The 12,534-nt window shown below is 33.1% G+C and overlaps 1 protein-coding gene across 4 annotated transcripts in view; it reads left to right on the plus strand.

Annotated features, from left to right (window-relative positions):
• PH4alphaEFB (prolyl 4-hydroxylase subunit alpha-1) overlaps positions 1–12,534 on the plus strand; it is a 386,407-nt gene that overhangs the window by 277,136 nt on the left and 96,737 nt on the right. For 2 of the 4 annotated variants that reach the window (XM_076542175.1, XM_076542177.1), the window contains one exon: positions 10,985–11,048. The exons of the other annotated variants lie outside the window; for them this stretch is intronic. In XM_076542175.1, the coding sequence (XP_076398290.1) occupies positions 10,985–11,048 (64 nt within the window). The remainder of the gene's footprint in view (positions 1–10,984; positions 11,049–12,534) is intronic. 4 annotated transcript variants of the gene reach the window in all.

The raw sequence follows: 12,534 nt of genomic DNA on the forward strand, positions 1-12,534 counted from the left end.
AAATTAATCGTAAATTTTGCGCGAAAATAATTAAAAGTATTATAAGGTAAATAAAGCAGATTATACTGTGATGAATATTTTTAATTATATAATAATCTTGACAAAATTCATTTTCCTTTATTTTAAATTATTTAAAAAATTTTAACCAGGATAAAATTCTTATTTCTTTTTCCTAAACAACTAATAATAATCTTGACAAAATTCATTTTCCTTTATTTTAAATTATTTTACAAATTTTAACCAGGATAAAATTCTTATTTCTTTTTCCTAAAAAAATTAATAATAATCTTGACAAAATTCATTTTCCTTTATTTTAAATTATTTTACAAATTTTAACCAGGATAAAATTCTTATTTCTTTTCCCTAAAAAAATTAATAATAATCTTGACAAAATTCATTTTCCTTTGTTTTAAATTATTTAAAAAATTTTAACCAGGATAAAATTCTTATTTCTTTTCCCTAAAAAAATTAATAATAATCTTGACAAAATTCATTTTCCTTTGTTTTAAATTATTTAAAAAATTTTAACCAGGATAAAATTCTTATTTCTTTTTCCTAAAAAAATTAATAATAATCTTGACAACATTCATTTTCCTTTATTTTAAATTATTTTAAAAATTTTAACCAGGATAAAATTCTTATTTCTTTTTCCTAAAAAAATTAATAATAATCTTGACAAAATTCATTTTCCTTCACTTTTAATTATTTAAAAAATTTTTAAAACATAATAAAATTCGTATTTCCTTTTCCTAAAAAATTAATTGCTGAAATTTTCAGAAAATAAAAACGAAGCGCTTCCGCGAAGCTGCGGTGCTCCTGAATTATGTACACGTCTGCGAACCGTTATAAGTATTAAATATGTAACAGCATCGTGTAACACTATATCTCCTTAACATTCGGTGTTTATAACCGCAGTCGGTTAGCAATGCAAATCCGTGGGTCACTGCAACGATTAAACAGCCGATATAGCGTTCACTATGATGCACTGTGTCTACATAATAACGACTCTATTCAATTGTAAATTTATAGATCGCGGAGGTAATTAAGTGGCGGATGTGTATAACCGTTTGATTAAATAGGTCTGTATCAATTTATATTTAACAATTGACGTTATTACCGATTTATATCAAATTAGCAAATTATGGATGAAGTTAAAGCCTGGGGTGTTCAATTCTGTTACAGGATGATTTTATTTTAAATACATACATGATGTATACTTACATTATTTTATTAAGTAACATTACCACGAGAGATTCATTTTATTCAAAAAGATTCGAATGATTTTTTAATAAAAACATGCAAATGCACGATTTATGGTCGAATTTTCCTGCGACAATTGGACCATTTGTTTTAAAAATGGTGTAAGTCCATTTGCATGAATATACATTATTTTAGTGAAATCACCTAAAATAAATTTGTATAATTTACATATTGATCAATCAGTAAAAAAATTACTGAATAGCCTGTTACGTTAATTTCCTCAAAATAAATGAAATGAAATGAAAATGGACTTACACCGCTTTCAAAATAAACGATCCAATTATACCGCACGATCCTCATGATCGAAACGCTTTCACTTTTCCGTGCAACAAATATAACAGTTCAAGTTTGTCTTCGAGCGTTAATTATTCTCCATTCATCGACGGGAAGTTAATCGAGCGAGACTTATTAATTTCCTAATAAAACGCTAAGAATTTTTCGAAAATTTCCGAACAGTGTTTTCGTGTGGCAAAGTTCTTTCATGAAACGTTCTATAACGGGTAGCAGTGTTTCCTATGTGTCACAGGGCTCTTTGTAACTCTTTCCGTGCTTCCTGACACTCCGCAGCAGCACGCTCTTTACTCTTTGCTTCAACCTAAAACTCCCTATCCCCTTCAACCTAAAACTCCCTATCCTCTGATACTCGCCAGCACCCTGCACTCTCAAACTTTTTGATTCTCTCTAGTACTCGTGTCTGACCCTCGTCGCCGCTCTCTAACTCTTCGATTTTCCCCGACACACGCCACTTATATACCCACCGACCGTTCTCTCTCTTACAATTTTCTGACCCTTCAATTAACATTCGCCCGTCGATGTTTAACGCGAACCTCCAATTTTTCCTCCGTTACGGAACTTTAATCTTTATCCGCGGAACACGCGATACGAAAATGGGTCGAGCTTTAATTAAAACTCCGATACGCTGTTTCGCGATGCCGGGATGCTTAACCCTTAAATACGTAATGGATTGCAACGTGCATTTTAGAGGATAACTGTTTGAAAATTTAGTAGGACTGTTACTGAGTAGTGTTGTATGAAGACCTCGTACGAAGTCAACTGTTGTAGGTGGAACAAAGTAGTCATATTTTTTATATATATGTGATATACTTTTCTCAATTGTATCAGTAACTATTAACACTAAATCTACTGGTGTATGATATGCACTTAGTCTGAAATGAAAAATGAAGTTAAGAAACAAATGGACAAATGACAAAACATAAATTAGCACACATTAATTATTTTGATGAAAACCAATGCAGATTACAAGAAAACTGTAGCAAATTGTGTAACCTATAATGAGAAACTTGTGGAGGAGTCATTTGACCTGTCTGATAGATTTAGTGTTAATAAAATATGTATTGAAATCAGGCCTCATTTTTTCCTTTTACAAAAATGATGCATTTAAGCTTCTTACAAAAATGATGCATTCAAACTTGTTACAAAAATGATGCATTTAAGCTTGTTACAAAAATGATGCATTTAAACTTCTTACAAAAATAATGCATTTAAACTTCTTACAAAAATGATGCATTTAAACTTGTTACAAAAATGATGCATTTAAGCTTGTTACAAAAATTATGCATTTAAACTTGTTACAAAAATGATGCATTCAAACTTGTTACAAAAATGATGCATTTAAACTTGTTACAAAAATGATGCATTTAAACTTCTTACAAAAATGATGCATACACTTCTTTTTGCTTATTCTTAAACTTTTCATTGTATATTATTTTGCAATATATAACAGAATACCTTTGTTATGTAAGCAAATCGGAGGCAGCCTCCACGCGATGCAATTAGGCCTAATTTCGAAAGTGCAACGAAGCTGTTAATTTCTAGCAGCGCTGGAAGGTCACGCGTTTCCACAGACAATTTCAAGGGTCCACGTACGTGTTGTACGCGACACGTTCGCTCTGATAATCTTTCAACCCTCGGAACCAGAGGGTCGAAGGAGAGGAAAGAAAACTATGGGGAGATCCTCTCTGGTGCAACACACCGCACTGCGGAGGAGCGTGAAGCTGGTTAATCGCACTTATCAAAGGCGATCCTGGTCCACCCTTAATAAACGTACCGTTTAATGCTGTATTTTAAACCTGACGTAATGGAGGAATATATGAAAACTGGTGACAAGATGTAATACTGTATAGACATGCATATACACATACATGTAGACATACATGTTGACACACATGTAGACATATATGTAGACATACATGTTGACACACATATATACGTACATGTAGACATACATGTTGACACATATATACACGTACATGTAGACACACATATACACATACATGTAGACATACATGTTGACACACATGTAGACATACATGTTAACACACATGTAGACATACATGTTGGCGCACATATACACATACATGTAGACATACATGTTGACATACATATATACGTACATGTAGACATACATGTTGACACACGTATATATGTACATGTCGACACACATATACACATATATGTAGACATACATGTTGACACACATATACATGTAGACATACATGTTGACATACATATACACATATATTATATACACAGAGACATATACACATACATATATAAACATATACACATGCATGTAGACATACATATACTCACATATACATACATGTATGCACATGCATATACACATGCATATGCATTAACCCTCTGCACTCCTTAATTTATAAAATAGATCAAGGTAAAGGTTCTCAGTAAAATGTACTGCAACAGTATGTAGAGTATGTGACAAATACATTTGACATAATATACAATACACAATTGGATATACACATTAAACCTTTGCACTCTTTTATTTATAAAATAGATGAAGGTAAGGGTTCTCAATAAAATGTATTACAACAGAGTGGTTTATGTGACAAATTTTTCTTTCATTACAAGCAGTAAATAAATGAAAAAAGAATATATGTATACATATATTGAATGTACATATTGAATATAAATATTGAATAAACATATTGAATATACAGAATTGACGTAACACAGAGTATGCACTCTGTGCATAGTACAAGCACACGTGCATAACCCAAGTCCCTATTTATTTCCCTCCACTGGCCAATAAACTGTCACTTGACAAAGTAACCCCATTACACATAGCGTTATCATCGAGTGCAGATGTCTCAATGTCAGGGTCAGATGTACCCTAAAAACCCGTGGTCGTTTAAAAACGCGAGAAATTCCCGTGTCGAATTGCCGCTCGAAAGACATTTCATCCTCTATGACGCGTAAGAAAAAGCCCATCCCTCTTTTCATCTCTCCGTGACATCTTTTCGATGACAGACACCGTTCATCCGTCCTTTCTTGCCCCACTCGCGGTGTCTCTTTCCCGTCTATCGTTGTCGGTTTATCAACCTGTCTCGCTCCTTTTCGCCTTTTCCGATGCACCGTCTCGTCGCGTGCAAATGCGTTTCTGAAAGGGCTGCAGCCTGTCTGTGGCAGGACGTGCGACGAATTCCACGGATAGCTCGTCGGCGGGAAAAAAGGCTGCGAGAGGAACGAAGAAACAGCCGAGAGGGGCTCGGGTTAGAGGGGATGAATGAATCGGCGGAAAAGGGGCGAAGAAAATATCGCCGGCTCGTACGGGAAACGCAGTGATTCGAGACACGTGAACGGAATGCTTGAAACCGTGTATTTGTATCCGGAGGAGTGTTTCCCTCTTCTCCGTGTTGACGCATTTTTACCTCCGACGAATTCTCTTCCTCGGAGGTTCTCGCGCGCGTATCAGTTATATCGATTAATCGCTCGAGAGGCGCGGGCTTCTTTCCGCCTCGCGGATTTGATCGCGTACTTCCGCGGAATGAAAAGGCTGGGAGCGTAAGGGTGTATACGGAATTTCTTCGGATGGTCGGCGCACAGTGGCGAAAAACGGCGAAAACGTGGACAAAACTAATATCTTCGATTCTGAGATAAATTATTTAAATGTTTTTCGATAAAATGATTACATTAGTGTTACAAATTAGTTTTTTGTGTTAAAAATCGAATTTTGATTTGTTAGTTAACTAATACGGTTAGTTAACTAGTACGTATGAATTTTTATCTCGTAAACTATTTATCGAAATTAATTAAATCTTTTTGCATTTTAAACTTGAATGTTTGAACTATCATAATAATATTTTTTTCATTAGCAAATTCATTTTTTATTATCAGAAATTGCAAATAAATTTTTATTTTTTAAATTATTTAATAATGTTTAAATATCTAATATGTAATATATATATATATATATGGGTGTGGATATTGAAATCTCACCTACAAAACAAGACTTTTTGCAACGGTCAGCGACGACATATTTGAAAAACGTTCGAAACCGCTGTTGTCACATATGATAATAGGGCGCGCGCGTGAACATAAATGTGAATAACTCAGAAAACCGCAAATTACCGCAAGATATCTTTACAGATTCTTGTTCCGGAAGTTTCCAGCTTTCATTTAAGCCTATTTGGTAGATGAACCGAGGTGGAATTCACAACTTTTCCCTTACATAAACATTAAGTACGTTTATGGTTTATATCTCCTTTTTCAGTTTGTATCAGTGTTAAAGATAAACCTTTTGATATGCAACCTACATAATTATTATACTAAAGTACCATAAAAAATGCCAATAAAACTGGATGAATATAATAATTAAATAATAATTAAGTAGTATTATGTTAAACTTTGTTAACTGTGAAACGTCCGGGACTACTGTTGTCGCGCGCGTTAATAGGGTGCGCATATGGACAAAAATGGGAATAACTCATAAGACCGCAAATTACCGCAAGATATTGTTATAGATTCTTGTTCGGGAAGCTTCCAGCTTTCATTTAAGCCTATTTGGTAGGTGAACCGAGGTGAAGATCACAACTTTTACCTTACACAAACATTAAATATGACTATGGTTTATATGTTTTTCCATATCAGTGTTAATAATAAACATTTTGTTGTGCAACCTACATAATTATAATGTTAAAGTATCATATAAACAGCCGATAATAATGGATGAACATAATATTTTAAAAATAATGAACAGCATTATGTTAAACTTTACCCGGAAAAATTGACTTTAAAAAATGTTCAACTTTGGAGGCTCATATCTTCGAAATGGTAGTAATAAAATCATTAAAACTGTGAAAACAGTATGCACAGATTCCTTATAAACTAATTCCATTAAACGTATTTCAAGAATTGCGATTTTCATTTTTTGACTTTTGTCCACGTTTTCGCCGTTTTTCGCCACTGTGCGGCGACGCGGAGGCTTTGAAGTTTCGGGAGTTTTATACTTTGGAATTTTTCCTTTTGGACTTTTTTTTGGATTTGGAATTTTGAGGTTTTTGGATTATGGAAGTTTGAGGTTTTTGCACTTTCGAAGTTTATACTTTTGGGGTAAATTTAGAATTTTAGACTTTGGAATTTTTGCACTTTGGAACTTTATATTCTTGGGATAAATTTAGAATTTTAGACTTTGGAATTTTTGCACTTTCAGACTTTATGTTTTTGGGATAAATTTAGAATTTTAGAGTTTGGAATTTTTGCACTTTCGAACTTTATATTTTTGGGATAAATTTAGAATTTTAGAGTTTGGAATTTTTGCACTTTCGAACTTTATATTTTTGGGATAAATTTAGAATTTTAGAGTTTGGAATTTTTGCACTTTCGAACTTTATATTTTTGGGCTCAATATAGAATTTTAGACTTTGGAATTTTTAAAATTCAAAATGTTTATTTTAGAATTTTGAGAGATTTAGAATTTTTAGACTTGAACTTTTTGTGCCTTTGAGACTTTGCTTTGGGTCTTTTCAAACTTCGGAACTTTGGGATTTTTATACGTTCAGATTTGCTTTTAGAACTTCGAAATGAAACTTCAAAATTTTTAAACTTTAACACCTTGTCACTTTGAGAAAAATGATAAAATAGTAGAACAGAGATGTGGTAACTTAGTAAAATAGTAAAAACACAGAGTAACAAAATATCAGCTATGGCGACACATTCTGTAATTATAGAAAATCATCAATAATAAGTGTCGTCTCGTTTGCAATTAATATACATCCAATTTCAAGATAAAATAAGTTAAAGTCTGCTTCATACCCAACCAATAATACACAGTATCCTCATAAATTTAAAAGAAGCTTGATATTATAATATTTATATAAAAATATCCTCATTTTTCTGCGGAAATAGAATCTCATTCTATTATTCATATCTTAATATCATTAAGATTCATATTCTAAAATTAATTCGAACGTAATAACTCTAAATAAATAAACATTCACTACTACTTTGACTACTCACCCAATCTCACATTTAAATTTCCATACGAATTAAATTATTAATCCGTTCGCAGACATAACTTGAAGCTATAATATAAAAGCTTTTAAATATAAAATTTAAATATAATAAATATAAAAGTACTTGCACTAAGATTGGTCGAAAGCAGAAATACTCTTTAGTTAAAATCTCATCTACTTGCTTTCGTGTTAAAATATAAAACTTGTCATATAATAACAATGCAGTGTAATAAAAATAACAAAGTACTAGCAACTATGAGTATAACCCACCTTAGGAGTATAACTTACTGCAAATGAGTTACAATAAAACTTTGATCGAATTGTAAACACATTTCACAAAATTAAACTATTTTATTAAATTTGAAACCCTCGCTGTAAAAATACAGCGTTCGTGCATCTGTTTTAACTCTTGCCATATTAAACAGTCTTTCCTCCGAATTCTCGAGTAAATACGTTAGCGTGAAGTAAATGAAGAGAATCAATAGCAACAGAGAAGTACTAGCAACTACGAATATAACCCACCTGATGAGTATAACTTATTGCAAATGAGTTACAATAAAACTTCGATTGAATTGTAAACACATTTCACAAAATTAAAATATTTTATTAAATTTGAAACCCTCGCTGTAAAAATACAGCGTTCGTGCATCTGTTTTAACTCTTGCCATATTAAACAGTCTTTCCTCCGAATTGTAGAGTAAATACGTTAGCGTGAAGTGAATGAAGAGAAACAATAGCAAGAGTAACTATTTGCAAAACAGAAGGTACTATTATCTAATTTGAGTGAGGAACGGTCGTTTCGGAAGGGTTGAATTTAGTCGGATGCGTGGCGAGCAGAAGGGTAGCAGGAGTAAAATACTTCGTTAACGTTGATGAGAAGGGACGAGTGTTTCTTACGGCGGTAACGAACGATTATTCAAGGTTGTTCGAAAGTTGCCGGCGCTGCAGTAACTTCGAAGAAGCGAGTCTAAGCTGATCCCTGACAAGGATGCTTGCCTCGTCGTTGTTCATGAATTTATTGGCCGCGCGGTGTCTATAAAATCGAGCAGCTCATATTCCATGAAAATCAGCCGGTTTAATGCTCCGAGACCGGTGTACAAGAAGACGTCGTGCTCACTTAATAAGTTAAACCGAGTGCCTCGGAGATTAAGATGAATGAAATCGAGCCACGAGCAGGGGAGAAGATAACGCGGAATCGTAAAACGCAGCTGCAACTCTGTGATAAAGGCTGAAAGATCTGAGCTATATAGCAGAAAGAAAGGGAAAGGTTAAGAAGGATTGGTGAGGGTAGAGATGATAAGATAGGGGCCTGGCGGAAAAGGAAGACCGAGAAACAGAGAAGCCAGGGAAGTAAATTAAAGGAAAGCTCGAGTTTTTCTTTTTAACGAAAAACCCGGGCTGAAAGATGGCAGCAAAATGAAAAATAAAATAACGACGGGATTTTAAAGATTTAAAATAATACTGCAGGGGAGATAGTATCGGTAAACAGGCTGATTGCTACGGTAGAAATAACTGCGGTCGCTGTTCCTTACGGGGGTGGAAAGCGTGTAGGGTGTCTTAGGATGATCGGGTGATAAGCAACTTTCGAAGTCATAAATTCGCTGATATCAATTTTAATTTTCTATTTTTGCAATTTTCAAACTTATTGTAGAATAATATTTAATAATTAGAAAGATTAATGAAATTTATTAACAAAGTATGACTGGTTATAGTTAATTAAATGCAACACAAATGGAACTTCACGAATTAACAAATTTCTCACGTCTCTAACTCACAATCTCTCACGAAGCAAAGCACTCTTTTCTTTGCTCCAAAAAACATTCGATCACACCAAAAAGACAATCTTACAATCTTCTAGCAACCTTCATTACATGCAAACTTCAATCACACCATGCGCAAGCTTCATTCATATTATGCACCCATGTCGATCATACAATTACATAGTACATACACACACACATATCACATCATAGTCTTTCGAACGACGGAATTTTGTTTCATATTATTCACCATAAGAACTGTCTGCTTCTACGGTTCTACTCTTGGTGATACAACGAAAGACAACTATACTTCCCACTGTCTACTAATACATATTAGTACATACATATTAATGCATATGCGCTATTAGTATGATCGAAAGTATTTTGAAATAACTTTCAAACAAATTAGAGTATTTTGAAATAAAGAGGAGTGAATTCGATACATCGGTGTATCAAACCACAGAAGGAAGCTAAAGATTAAAGAGTGAGTGGAAACCCGTACATACATGTCAAAATGCGAGAGCAAAGAATGCACGAAGAAGCAAGAATTATGCAAGATAGAAAGCTGAAAGCTAGCAAATGATAATTTCAAGAGGGTGAAATTTTGCGACAAAGAAGAAAGAAATTTCAGACGACTGCGGGAGTAATGGCAGAAAATGTTATGGAATCGCAGGACGTAATTGCGGTTGGGGAAGATTCAGAAATATTAAAAGGGAAGGGTCGAGACGATAGATGGGTGGAAAGCGATGAGATTAACATTGTCATAAAATACTATCGACTTCGAAGTCGACCTAACTGAAGGTTGCATGACATAAGTCGTGAAAAGAACATCGAGTAGATAATACGGTTCTCCTATTATGTATTCACAGTCCTATCTTGCGACTTCAGTGGTTTATGTAAATAGATTTTACAAAGTTACCGCTTTGCGAGTTTCTTCGTTTTCGGATTTAACGCCTTTTCTATTTTGTTTGCTTTTATTCGGATTGAAACTGAGACGAGTTTTGAGGAGTTTTCTGTTTGAAGTTTTTACGATTTATGCTTTGAATTTAGTGCCTTAGAAATTAGGCCATTTTGTAATTTGTCGGATTGCGAATTTTCTCTCTTTGAAATTCGACACCTTTCAGATTTTGTGACTTTTGATTTACTGCTTTGCAAATTTTGCCTCTTTCAAATTTACCACTCTTCAGATTTTCTCACTTTTGATTTAGTGTTTTGCAAATTTTGTCTCTTTCAAATTTACCACTTTTACATTTTTTTTCATTTTCACATCGACCACTTTTCAAAGTTACTGACTTCCATATCGACTTTTCAAATTTTGTCATTTTCAAGCTAGCTGCTTTAAAAGTTCCGTCATTTTCAAATGTCCTGCTTTACAAATATTATCATTCTCGAATCTGCACTTAAGTTTTTTCATTTTTAACCCCTTAACTTGTGATTTTCTCAGCGAGTCAGACAGCAATTTAATTTAATTGGTATTGTAACATTAAGACAGACAAAGAATGTTCAAGTGTTAGAGACGTTTAAATTGAAATTAAATACGAAATTGAATCGTGGTGAAAAAGTGAGTCAGATTCATCGCACTTCAACAATTAAGAACTTCACAAATCACAAATGTCATCATTTCAGAATTTTTAAAAACTAAAGACGAAGTTTCGATTATTGAACCTCTGTTTCCTTTTATTACAGATTCTTCAGCATCTGTACAAACAAAAAGCACTGATTTCTCGGAAACCCATCTTCAAAAGTGGAGGTAAGTTATATTTAACTTCCACAATACTCTTCAAGCGAAACCCAATAAATATAAGTTAAAATACAGAACAATAAATACTGAAAAATATTTATTCTCGACGTTATTAAATCAGAAGCGAAGCATATGAATAAATTTCCATCTCGTATCAACCATCGATCACTTACGAAACAATAAAAATAAAATACCAGAAATTGGAACGGTGCCTCCATAGAAATACGATTATTAAATCGACGGAACAATATCTGATAAAAATTTGTAAACCAGTTGAATTTCCATAAGAAGCTTACAGTCTTTTTTTTCTCGCAAAAAGAGAAACAGAAATGGCCGACAATATTATAATAAATTCACCGTTTCGTTTGAGGGCTTAAAAGAATTAAAACCTTGAACGATATGAACGAAGGAAAAATGATAATTAAATTGCTCCAATGTTCTCGTTTCCTGTAATACCCTCTGTACAATCATTCCTGCCAGAATGTTAGACCAATTCAATTATTTAATCACGGTGCTCGAAATGAAAATCGCGTGCATATGCGTTAGTACATTCGTAGGAAGATTAAAATCCAAGTAAATTACAGCGTTGAACTTCATTAAACATTGCAGTGTATGTACCCTGCTTTCTGTCCTGCCTTTGTTCACCCACAATTATTTCATATTTCATTAAATATTTCTATTTTACTTTCAATTAACCGAAGAGACCTTAGAGAGAATTTTATTAAAATTTAATTTTATGCGGTGCGTTAAATATTTTAACAAGGTGTCAATGCTTTGAAATTGGGATATAGGCTGCAATCATGTTATTAAACATTTATTATTTATTGCATTTATGGCTGGTAGCGCTGGGTTTATGGGACGCGCCATTTTGACGCACTTCGAATATTTTTAAAAAAATTATCAAATAACCGAATAAAAAATAGGAAACTTTCAGGGTACTAAAATGTATGATGTTAAAAATTAAAGCGTAAGTACTTTGTCTTACAACCCCTTATTAAGGCTGGTAACACATTTTTAATAGTTTAAAAGATTCTCTTCTCTTCATATTTTCAAGGTGTCGTACTACAGTATTGAGCTTAATAAATAATTTAATATGTACTGAATTGATTAAATTTATAATGTATTTCCATTAATCTCGCTGCACTTTTATTTCAATAAAAATTGAGCTTAAATATAATCATTAAATGTAATGAAATATATCTATCTTCTTCTTGGATACAAAACTGTATATACTATAAATGAATGTACTTAATAATTATCGATTACTCGATTGATTTTTGTTAACCATTTAATCCAACACGCATATCAAGTCTCTAAAACTTGAAACATCAAAGTGAAAGTAAAAATAGAAAGTCAGAATGAATTGACGAAGAAGGTTCATTTTTTGAAACCTGATAAAAGAAGGTTTTCGTAAAATTTTGGGGTAATTTTTTTGTGGCGGACAATTTGATGTTATTTGTTCGGATAATCTCGAAAGCATCGATTTGTTTGGCAG

Source organism: Megachile rotundata, chromosome 1, assembly GCF_050947335.1.
Source record: "Megachile rotundata isolate GNS110a chromosome 1, iyMegRotu1, whole genome shotgun sequence".
NCBI lineage: Eukaryota > Metazoa > Arthropoda > Insecta > Hymenoptera > Megachilidae > Megachile > Megachile rotundata.